The sequence below is a fragment of the Hipposideros armiger genome, unplaced genomic scaffold (assembly GCF_001890085.2).
Source record: "Hipposideros armiger isolate ML-2016 unplaced genomic scaffold, ASM189008v1 scaffold_94, whole genome shotgun sequence".
In the NCBI taxonomy this organism is placed as follows: domain Eukaryota; kingdom Metazoa; phylum Chordata; class Mammalia; order Chiroptera; family Hipposideridae; genus Hipposideros; species Hipposideros armiger.
The window spans coordinates 3,720,942-3,733,139 of NW_017731444.1; the positions used below are offsets into that span (position 1 = coordinate 3,720,942).

The 12,198-nt window shown below is 48.3% G+C and overlaps 1 protein-coding gene across 1 annotated transcript; it reads right to left on the bottom strand.

The window, feature by feature from the left end:
• Positions 1 to 6,705: 6,705 nt before the first annotated feature.
• Positions 6,706 to 12,100, bottom strand: LOC109384425 (putative testis-specific Y-encoded-like protein 3). Its single transcript, XM_019645760.1, has one exon. It carries the CDS (start codon positions 9,973 to 9,975, stop codon positions 8,917 to 8,919), a length of 1,059 nt encoding a protein of 352 aa, XP_019501305.1. The 5' UTR covers positions 9,976 to 12,100; the 3' UTR covers positions 6,706 to 8,916.
• Between the last annotated feature and the right edge of the window lie 98 nt (positions 12,101 to 12,198).

Genomic DNA, 12,198 nt, shown 5'->3' on the forward strand with positions numbered 1-12,198 from the left:
GTTTCCACAGGGCCGGCTGAGTGGCTCAGTTGGTTAAGAGCTCACTTAAGAATGCAAGCTCCGAGCAACAGCAGTTCGAGTCCTGGCCCCAGCTGAGCTGCTGCTGAGCTGCCAACAGGTGGCAGGATGGCTCAGCTAAAAAAAACAGAATGTCTCAATTTTACCTTTGTTATTGAAAGCTATTTTTGCTGGGTATAGAATTCTGGGTTGACAAGTTTTTTTTTTTCTTTCCTAGTACTTTAAAGATGTTACTCTATTGTCTTATCACTTGCATTGCTTCCAACAACAGATCTGAGGTCCCTATCTTTGTCCTCTCTGTATGTAATGAGTCTTTTCTCTCTGACTGCTTTTTCTATGTCACTGAATTTGAGCTATTTGATTATGGATACTTTTGTGTAGTTTTCTTCATATTCCTTGTGCTTAGAGTACATTGAGCTTCTTGGAACTGTTTACTGTTTTCAGTAAGTTTGGAAAGTTTTGGGTCGTTATTTCTTCAAGTGGTTTTTCTGTCCCCTCTTTCCTTTCCTTCAGCAATTCTGATTACCTGTGTGATAGGCTGCTTGAAGTTGTCCCACCACTGATGGCTCTTTTCCCTTTTTTAAAAAAAATTCTTTTTTCTGTGTTTCATTTTGAATAGTTTCTATTGCTATGCCTTTAAATTCATTAATCTTCTGCCATATCTTCTCTGCCATTAATCTCATCCAGTGTGGTTTTCATTGCAATCATTGTCTTTTTCATCTCTAGAAATGTGATTTAGGTTGTGTTTTATGTCTTCTACATCTCTATTTAACTTTTTTATTGTGTAGAATGTACACAACATAAAATTTGCTATTTTAACCATTTTAAAGTGCACAATTTAGTGGCATTAAGTACATTCACAATGTCGTGCAACCATCACAAGTAGCCATTGCCAGAACTTTTACATCATCCTAAACTGAAACTGTATTCATTAAACACTAACTCCTCATTCTTTTCTCCCCTGAGCCCCTGGTAACTATTCTATTACTTTCTGTCTGTATGAATTTGACTACTCTAGTGGAATCACACAATATTTGCCCTTTTGTTTCTGGCTTATTTAACTAAGAATAATGTCTTCAAGGTTTATCCACATTGTAATATGTTTCATAATTTTACTCCTTTTAAGGCTTAATAATATTCCATTGTATGTATATATCACATGTTGTTTACCCATTCACTCACCAGTGGACATTTGGATTGTTTTCACCTTTTGGCAATTGTGAATAATGCTGCTGTGAACATTAATATACAAATATCTGTTTGAGTCCCTGCATTCAATTCGTTTAGGTATATACCTAGGAGTGGAATTGCTGGATCATATGATAATTCTATGTTTAATTTTTCGAGGCACCATCATGCTGTTTTCTATAGTGGCTGTAGTATTTTACAATCCCACCAGCAATGCATGAAAAATTCCAATATCTATATCCTTGCCATTACTTTTTTTGTTTGGTTTATTTTTTTATATTAATTTCAGGTGTACAAAACAACATAATGATTAGACATTTACACCCTTCACAAAATGATAACCCCCCCATTTTTTTTTATTATTATACCTATCCTAGTGAGTGTAAAATTGTATCTTGGTTTTTGATTTGCATTAGTGATTAGTGATGTGGAGCATATTTTCATGTGCTTATTGGCCATTTGTATATCTTCTTTGGGTAAATGTCTATTCAAATCCTTTTCCCATTTTTTAATTGAGTTCTTTGTTTTCTGTTACTGAGTTGTAGTTCTTTATATATCCTGAATATGAATCCTTTTTCAGATACATGATTTACAAAATAGTCTCCCATTTTGTGGGTAGTCTGTTCATTCTGTTGATAGTGTTCTCTAATGTAATTTTGATGAAGCCCATTTTATCTGTCTATTTTGTTGCTTGTGCTTTTGGTGTCATATCTGATCAATCATTGCCAAATCCAACGTCATCAAGATTTTCCCCTATGATTTCTTATAGGAGTTTCATAGTTTTAGGTTTTACATTTAAGTCTTTGATCCATTTTGAGTTAATTTTTGTATATGATGTAAGGTAAGGGTCCAACTAAGGATCCAACTTTTTTCTTTTCTATGTAGAAATTCAGGTTTCCTAGCACCATTGGTTGAAAAGACTGTCTTTCCTCCATTGAGTGGTTTTGGCACCTTTGTCAAAAATCATTTGACTATATAAGTGAGGCTCTACTTACCTTTTTTGACATGTGGAGGACAATTACAACTTTTAATGTCCTTATCTACTCATTTTAACATCTGTTTCAGTTGTGTGTTGGTTTTGATTGCTTATTTTCCTCATTGTGTATTATATTGCCTGCCACTTTATAGGCCTGGCTATCTTTGATTGGATGCCAGACATTGTGAGTTTCACCTTGTTAAGTGCTGGGAAATTCTGTAACCCTATAAATCCTCTTGAGCTTTGTTCTGGGACAGTTACATTACTGGAAACAGTTTAATACTTTTGGATCTTATTCATAAGATTTTTTTTAGGCAATTCCAGAGCAGTGCTCATTTCTAGGACTAATTATTGGCCACTACTGAAGCAAGACCTTTCTAAGTATTCTCCTCAATACCCCATTTTCTTCTCCCCAATGCCAGGCTGGTGGAAACAGGCACTGTTCCCTTTAGTCCTCCCTGATGGTTCTTTACCTGGCCTCAGGTAGTTTCCCCACATGCTTGTGTTGATCAGTTTTCTGATGAATACTCCTGGGGACCCTCTGCAGATCTCCAGGGGTTCTGCTGTGCAGCTTGCTCGCTCTCCGGTATTCTGTCCTAGGAACTTGTTGTCTTGGTCTACGCAGACTCGCAAGCACCGTCTCAACTCAGAGAGTGTGCTGGGCTCCACTTCAGTCTCGTGTGCTAGAGCCTGAAAACTCGCTCAAGGTAGTAAGCTAGAGCCATCATAGGGCTAATCTTGCTTGTTTTCCATCTGCCTGAGATCACTGTCCTTTATTGGTCATTGTCCGGAGTCTAGAAAACCACTGTTTCATGAATTTGGACTGGTTTTTCTGGTTGCTTCAGGTGGGAGGATAAATCTGATCCCCATTATTCCATCTTGGCTAAAAGCAGAAATCTGTCTCTACTGCTACCTTTTTTACCTGTAAGATCACAAGGCCTCTGTGGAGGGCTGTATGCATTCTGTTAAGTGAGAGTCACTCACACAGTAGGTGCTTAATCAGTTATTCCCTCCTCACCCACCAAAGGTGAGCCTAAAGGACCTGACTCCTAGGGAGCTTAGCTTGGCAGTGATTTGGTTGGACTTAAGGAACTCTCCAGGACCAGAAACCTTGCAGTTGGACCTGTGCTATCCCAGAAGTGAGCTTCCTCTAGCCCTGAGGGCCACCACGGCATGCAAGTGCCATATGAGGAAGTCCCATAGAAGGGCTGAGTTGTGACTGTGAGCTCCTAGAGATGATGGTCTTAGCTATCCTGTTGGACATTGTGGACAGGCATCCTTTTCACCCCTCATGCTTGGTCTGGCAAGTCATGGTAGCATGCTCTCCCTTGCCAATAACTGATTCAAGAGCAGACATGTGGCCCAGTTCCAGCCAATTAGATGCAGGACCTGGAAAGTCTAGTGCAGCGGCTCTCAACCTGGGGGTCGAACGACCCTTTCACAGGGGTCGCCTAAGACCATCGGAAAACAAAAAGGTATTTACATTACGATTCATAACAGTAGCAAAATTACAGTTATAGAGTAGCAACAAAAATAATTTTATGGTTGGGGGTCACCACAACATGAGGAACTGTATTAAGGGGTCTCGGCATTAGGAAGGTTGAGAACCGCTGCTCTAGCGGCTTCTGGGAAAGGTTTCTTCCATTTTAAGGGTGTCTTGGGAAGACACAATCAGCCTTCTCTGGAGTTGCCATATCCCAAAGTGACACTTGGAGCTACTGCCACCATCTTGGCACCAACCTGAGGGTGGAACCAACAGGAAGGATGGCAGATCAGAAAAGAAGGCCCAAGTCCTTGAAGACATCAAGCTGCTGAATCAAACAGCCCCAAAGCCCATCTCACCTCTGGATGTTCACGTACAGAAAAAAATCGTGTTTAATTCAAAGTTAGAGTTTCTGTTAGCTGCGACCAAAAGTACTGTCACTGAGCCAGCCACCTGGAGTGCTGGAGGTCTATGTGGAAGGCCAGGCACCTACAAGGGACTTTTTCTTCCTGCTGAGGTATTTCAGGTTCTTCAGGTGAGAAATGGGCTGAGAGCTGTGAAAAGACGTGTCCGAGGCCACACGGTGGGGAGTCGGGAGCACAGGCCCAGCAGGCTTCCTGCTGATGGGTGCCTGCTCCACCACAGCCCCGTGCCCTGGAGATCTGAGTCAGCTCTGATGCTGGGGCCTCAGAGTTCACCGACCTAAGTCAACGTTTAGTTCTGCTGAGCTAGAGCAAGCACGTATCAGAGGCTATCTCGAATTTTTGTGCTGAAATTGTGTCCTTGGAGGAAAATACCAAAGTCCCCCAAGCTGTAATCAGGGCGGTTACAGGTAACACCTAATTGCTATAGTTTCTGGACAGATTTTTCTGATTGTAAAGAACTTGTCCAAAGTTCCTTCCCAGGCCAACAGAACAGGGTAGACCTCTCAGAGCCGAGGTGAGCAAAACCCTGTTGTCAGAGGCTCTTGTCTGCTCTCCGCACCAGAGCAGGAGGCGCCTCCTCACCCTGACCTTCCTCTCCCGTGGAGCCTGTGTAAGCCAGGCGGCCACCTCTCAGTAGTAGGAATGGGACTGGGCCGGGATACCGTCTCAACTCCAGAGACTGCCTGGGAGACGGCTGCCCTGGGCTGTACAGAGTTCCTAGCCCTGGAGATCGTCTTCTCCTTGCCCACCTGGAAGACCTGAACCTCAAGGATGTGAAGCATTCATTCATTCCACAAGGAATGTCTGAGGCCCCCAGTGCCCACTGCTGTTCTAGGTGAGGGGTATTCAGCAGTGAATAAAACAAAGTCTCCATGAGTGTAGAGAAAAAGGCAGATAAATAAGTGAATCTACAATGCAATGTCAGATGCTTGTAAGTGCTCTTAAAATCCAAATCAGAGAAAGGGAACGAGAGGGATAAGTTGTTTTTTTGGAAAGGGTAGTCAGGGAAGGCTTCCCTGAAGAGGTGGAATGGTCACAAGTGAACTGAGAAAACTTGATGAATTTGAGCCAGCCATGCAAATACCTGAAGACGGTTCCAGGCAGAGGGAAGAGCAAGAAAGGTCTTGGGCTAGGATTGAAGACTGGCAGCAGGCTGGTGTCTCGGTGTGAAGGAAGCATGCCACTGGTCATGCAGCAGGAAGATCAGGTAAGCACCTGTTCTGGTTAGCACCAAATTCGCGCGGCCGGAGCCAGAGTGCACCTGCCAACCACCATGTGCACGGCAGGCAAACCACATGGGGCACCTGCTTCCAGGGTTGCCAGGATGCTTTGAGGCCTCACCCTGATTCCCCTGGGAACATCAGAGGCTGGTGTTGAGCACAAGAAAAACCCAGAAGATGCAGCCTACCTAGGCACTGGTGTCCAAAATTCAAGTTCTAGGCTGTATTTGAGAGGTGGCCGAGATTGCCATGGGCTAGGGCAATCATGGAGGGCTTCCTGAAAGAGCCGCAGCCTGGACAGATAGGATAAGATTACAACTGAAGATACTAGAGAGCTGGAATGACAGACACTCCCCTCCCCTTGCCTCCAGCAGCTCTGTGAGCTCTCCCACCTCTGAAACCCATCTGATCCCCCTCCCCACCATCCAGGGGATAATGCTTAGCTTTGCATTCAGAGTTCCTATTTCCAGAAAATGGCCTTCATCTACCCATCCAGTCTTGCCTCTCCCAAGCAGTCACATTCAGGGTACGTGCTGTGCCCTGAACATATCAGGCATTTTCTATCCCAGTGCCTCTGGTCATGCTGTCAGGGATTCCCTTCCACCGCCCCTTCCTAAACTACTGCCCATTCTTCAAAGCCCAGCTCCAGGGTCCTGACTTCAGAGGTCTCCACCCTCTGACCCCAAATCACACACAGCAGGGATGAGCCGTATGCCAAGCTGGACTTGGTTGGCTTCTCTTTGGGGTGACGGTTATGTGCCAGTTAGGCCTCTTGTCCTGGCGTAATTATTAGTAGTGCCCCTTTGACTCCCAGATGTGTTCCAGCTGGATGACCACGTATATAGTCACCCTTCGTTGCCCCCACCCTTCTCTACCCAACTGAAATCCTTGGATAAGAACCATGTTGTCAGGGCCCAGCACAATACTCTGCCACATTTGGATAAAGTCATGCACTCACACAGGTAAGTGTTGAGGTACACGTGGGGCAAAACAGCAGACAGGGAAGGGGGTAGAGGATGACTTTAGACAAGCTGGGCAGGGAAAGCCTGTGAAGGGGCCTGAAAGAATTGAGGGAACCAGAGATAAAAACATCTGCGGGAAGAAAATTCCAGAGAGAGAAAAGCAAGTGCAAAAACCCTGGGTTGGAACATGCTTAATGTATTAAGGAGCAGCAGAGAGACGAGTGTTGGGGGAGTGGAGAGATGGATGGGAGATGTCGGAATAGACCAGAAAATGCTGGGCTTTGTCAGCCACGATGAGGAATTAGGATTTTTTTTCTGCCAGTGGAGGGTTTGAGATGGGGGAGTAACATGACCTGAGTTGTTTTTTTCCCCAGACTGAAAAGGCTTTTATTTTTCATCATGCATATAGAAGACAAAAGTGCCATCAATCCTCTTCTGATTGGACAAAGCCACCTCATGAATATTTCACTGTTTAGAAGCAGAGATGTCATTTACAATGATGTTGACTACAACATGGCCACTGGAGCACAGAATCAAGATCATTAGCGTTTTAGAGTTCTTTTTGGAGGTTATCCTCACAGAACATGGTAACAATTTCCATTTAAGTCTTACAATACTACCATACTCAAACTACTAAGTACAGGGTTATATTAACAGGCCACGGCAACCTGATAACAATCATGAATGGCCACATAGGTTCCAAATGGCATTGAAAAATTACAATGACATTCTTGTAAATGTTCTCAACTAAAAGCAGCAAGCAGGCCTGGACAACTCAATTTCCCCAGTTGCTAGAAATGGAGAAGAGAATGCATAGAGTCTTACTTAAAAGCAGTGAAATTAAAAACAGAGCATTAACGTTCTACAAACACAGGGTCATGCCTGGATAGAGAAAACCTGTGAAGTTGCAGTGTTATTAGTTCTAATTTAAAAACCTGATGAATCAGAAAAGTTAGGAACAACCAGGGGGCTCACTTCCCTCCACTCCACGGGTTCAGGCATCCCTCCCTGCCTTTCCAGCTGGCTCTGGCTTCTGTTGCATTTACCGGCCTGAGAGCAACAGCCCTCTACCACCCCACCCCCACCATTATTTTGTGTCAAGGCCTTCCCAGGTCCTGGGGGGCAGAAAAGACAAGGACTTCCATGGGAAGGGGCCTGGGTATGGTCATCCCCCAAATGAGATGGAGACAGCCCCGAAAGCCTGGGAAGGGGAATTTGGGGTGGGGGGCAGCTAGGCTCTAGTACCTACAGGATCCCACGACGGGTTTTGGACCTGGTGAATGAAGTAGAGCTGGGGCTAAAGTTAGTCTAAGAGAACACCGCATAAAATAATGAACTGTCCCTACCCCTGGGAACCCAGACCTCCTGGTCTCTCTGTTCAGCAGCCCTGTACTGTCCCCCTTTGAAGATTCTGGGCCTTACTGAAGGGGGCAGGACATGGGAGCACAGGGAACAAAGACAGCACTGGCACTCTATGAACCATCCCTCCTTCTCTGGAGACAGAGGCAAATTCAATAAGAAAGCCTGTCTCTAGCTATTTATAAAAACAAACCAAAAAAACCCAAAAAACATGCTGCTTCAGTTGTTTCTGTTTCTGAGTTGTCACTTTAAAGAAAATGGAAAGAAAGATGTGAGCTCTGGGCAGGTGTGTAGAAAGGCCCCATGACCAGAAACACCCCTTCTCCAGCATCCCCAGCCGACAGCCTAACAACAGGTGGAGACGAGAGAGCTGGATCCCATGGGAGTTCATTGACTGGTGCTCATAAAGGTTTCTGGAAGGGATCCCGTCATTGCCCCTGCCTTGAACACATGCCCAGATATGCCAGTGCAGCAGAGTTCCTAGGGTTTGGGGGCCCTCTTATGCAGTGGCCCACCTGGGTCCACTGACAGCTTCTGGGAGCATTCAACAGGGTTGGTAGCAGCCTGGGCAAAACTCATGAGAACAGTGATGGCCAGACATTGGTAGGGTACAGCACAGACCTTCACAAGCAGGTAGCAGGCTGCAAGGTAGACCAACATGGGTAAGAGGAGCAGTATGATCCCAAAGGCTTCGTGTCCTTGACCTCACTCATGCCCAGCAGCCACCTGCTGGCTCTGCCCGTTCTGCCAGATGCCCAACAGTCCAGTAGCCTGGCCGGTGATCCTGAAGCTCTGAGGCCCTGGAATGTCCAAGTCTGTTGACAGCCAGCACAATGTGCCCACTTCATCACGGGTGATGAGACTCCGCTTGCCGCAGTCAATGTGTGGGCTAGTATAAATATGAAGCCCAGCATGTTGTGGCCTTGACGTAGTAGGCGTTGAAGAGGCACTGGTTCTCCCAGCAATGACTTGTGGGTGCCCATCACAAAAATGGGTGGGAAGGCCATGATCAAAGATAGGCCATGAAGGTGATGGCAGTACACGTCCATGGCACTGGGTGCTTGGGTAGACACTCGCATGTGACAGTCCCATGATGCATGAAGGCCACATGGAAACAGAAGAACTTGGCCATGCAAGCCACAATCTTGGACCCAAGTCTACTGAACATACAGAAAGTCCAGAATACACGGAAGAGAAAGCAGATAGAGTGCTATCGCTGGCCTAAGCACAGGTCCACAGGAGATAGAAGGGAGTCTTATGTAGCGGCCTGGTCCCAGGGCAGGACTTAGCCAGACTGGAACCCATGGGGCCTAGAAGGGGCCTCTGTGGGCCACCTTGCTAAACCTCGCCTGGCTCTGTGGGGCCTATCCCCCAGCAGATAGTACTGCAGGGGGTTGGGCCATAGGTCCTCTTTAATAATCTGGGCAACCCTGTCTGCCTCTGGGAGGCTGTGCTGTGAGAACCAGCTGAAGAAGCTGCGGACAGTGTCCCGGTTCCTGTGTACCAGAGCAGGGGGTTCCTGGCCCCGGTGCCATCGGATGCGAGTTGCGATTGACACCACCCGGCCTGAGGATCTGCATTCATACTCCTTCACGATCACCTTGTTCCGGAAGTAGGGGTTGCTCCAAAAGCGGAACTTGAACTTGCAGCCCGTCCTGGCATGCCTGAGCTCCCTCACCTCCAAATTCACCAGGTAGCCGAGCATGTCTTCATCTCGCGGGCTGATCATAGCTGACAACTGCGGGTGGTTCAGGAAGGCGGTGACCCAGAAGCCAGGAATATTCTGGATGATGAAGCTCCTACGGGCTAGGTGCAACCGGCACATGCGCCCAAACCTGCGCTCCAGCTGCAGGTAGGCCCTGTCCGCCTGGGCACTCACATCCTCCAGCTCCCACTGGATGGCTTCCAGTGGATTCACAACTGGGCCATCAAGGTTTAGAGGCCTCGGGGCCTCCTGCACCTCCACTCCCACCTCCATCACCTCCACCTGCTGCTTTTGCACCTCCCTCTCCACCTCCTCCATGAAGATGGCGCCTTCATTCGTCACTTCCTCGGCCTTCCCACCGGTTCCAGCTTGAGCTCTGCACCGCTCTGCGCCACAGGTTTCTGGGGCCGCGTCCCCGACAAGACCGTTTTCCAGGCTAGGATCAATCGCCGCGGAGGCCGCTTCCCGATACCCAAGGGCAGCCGGTACGGTTCCGGGGTTGGCTGCGGAGTCGAGGTGTCCGCATCCTCTGGCTTCTCGGGCCCCAGTCGCGGGGGCCGGGCGCGCGCCCCCTTCTTGCGCCAGGCCGGGCGGCATGCGCGCGGCGGTTTCCAGGCCCTCCACACCCTGGTCCGCCATCACCTGCGGAAGCCTCCGGCCTGGGGAGGCTTGGGACGCGCGGGCGACACGGCGGGTTTCGCGAGAGGGGCAGCTAGGTGGCTACAGGCTGGTGGCGGCTGCTGCAGGGCCGCGGGCGGGAGGCGGGGAGGCGCGGTCTCCTCCTCCGGGTCGCGCTCCGCCTCTCGTGTCCCCTCATTCCGGATGTGATTCTTTAGGGTCCCGGGCTGCGGGGAGCAAGGGGCCTGTAGGCCAGGCGAAGGGGCAGGGGACCACCCGGTGGAAATGCAACCACGGGCGCCAGACAGAACTGGCCCCCGATTGGTAGAGCTCTGGCGGTTAAGTCTAGGGGAGCAGCCCGGAGCAGGCATCAGGGATCAGGCCCAACCCCTGGTCACATACAAATAGAACCTTCCATCACAGCCACCACGCCAGGTGATTATCATTCTCCGCATCTGAGGTGGGCAAATGGGAGTCACCCGACGCCCACTTATCGCCGCTTTCGGGCAGCTGTAGGACACTTGCAGCATTGCACGGATAAATTACTCAGGAATAGACAGAGGACTCAAGAGGTATCCCTTGCAAAGACTGGCCAGACTTAAAACTGGGAGCAACAGTTGGTCATTGTCTGGCACACGGAGGTGCTCATAATACTTATGTGGAGAAAGTTAAGAAACAAGGTCAGAGTAGAAGGATCTGGGCAAAGGAAGGTCTCAGATGCTGCCAACCAGGGAGCAAATGGGATCTGCCTGGTTTCCCCCAAACCAGCTGGGTCCTCCTGGGCTGGTAGGCTGAAAGGTAGACACTTTTTCCTAGGCCCAGGGGCTACCCTTGGCTCTGTACCAAATATCTCACAAATGTGAACTCTAGTCTGAAGTGCAGGGTCTGTACTTGGATAAGAGCCTGGATGGCCCAGCCCCTGCAGCCCTGATCTACAAATGCACCTGTGCCCTTGTGGTCTTTGCTTTCAAACTTGTGGCCTGTGGAGGTCAATACACCTAATGTCCACTCTCTGCCTGAAAGTCCTTGCCACCTCCTCCAGAAAGCCTTCCGTTTCCTCTGGCCCAGAGGATAAGATAGTTCTGAGCCTCCAGATCCATCCTGGAGTATGCACCCCCCCAGAGGGCAAGGTGGACTCCCTTGGGGCCCTAGCCAGTGATCTGACCCATTGGGGGGGGGGTGGACAGTGAACATTTGTCAAGTACATGGAAGGCCAAAGAGATGAAGGACCAGCCCACTGCCTTTGTACACAAAACACTTGTTACACACATTAACACTTGTTAATGCCCCATGGGCTAGACTCCAGAATGACTTGCACTGCTTGGCTATGGACACTGGCTCCAAACCACAGAAAAGCAAGCTCAGAGCCCTGGATGGGAGGACTTCAGCACAAGGGATGGGGTCCAGGATAGTGATGACTGCCTTCCTTAGAGACTGGCCAAGCAACATCAGGCGAAAGCCATGTCGGCCTCTCAACAGTTTGTCTGAACCCAATGGGTAGGCACAAGTGTGGACAAGGTCACTTACTAGTTCTGCATCTTGGGCAGTGGATGACAATTCTCTTGGACAACCAGCATCCATTTCTCTTCCTACTAGTACCCCACATTTCCTTTGAGAAGCCACTTCTCCCATCTCAGCCTTGTCACCACTGGCTTTATAGTGACTGGTTTGGGGATGGCACAGAACCCCATCAAGGCCAATGAGACAGGAGATGCTTACTGGGGTTTCTGTGAATAAAAGGATTCCTCTCTCCTGAGAGCCTGGGAAGGTTCCCTTTCTCTTCCTGGTCGGCACTGTGTGAGAATGACAGGTCTGGAATCATGGCAGCATTCTACTCCTACACAAAGGGACAAGCCACTTTGTGGGGCCTGAGGATGAAGTCACAACTGTAGATAGGGCAGAGAAAAACAGGAATGCTAAGACCATGTCTGAGTTGCTGGATGAATCCTAAAGACTATCTACATCTGGCATTTTCAGTTACATGCAATTTCATTAAGCCAGTTTGATTTTTCTGACCCGTGTCCAAGATTATCAAGTGAAAAGTATGATGCCACTTACCTCAGAGGCATCCTATTAAGATCTTTCATTTCCAAGTGCAGTTTGTAGGTGCCAATGTGTAGGTTGTTACTGTTTGCCCTACACTCAGCATCCCCTCGGATGCTAAAGACGCCTGGAGATTCCAATTCCTCCCCAGGCTCTCTCCAACCCTTTCCCAATCAGACAGGTTCACAACTTCCAAACACA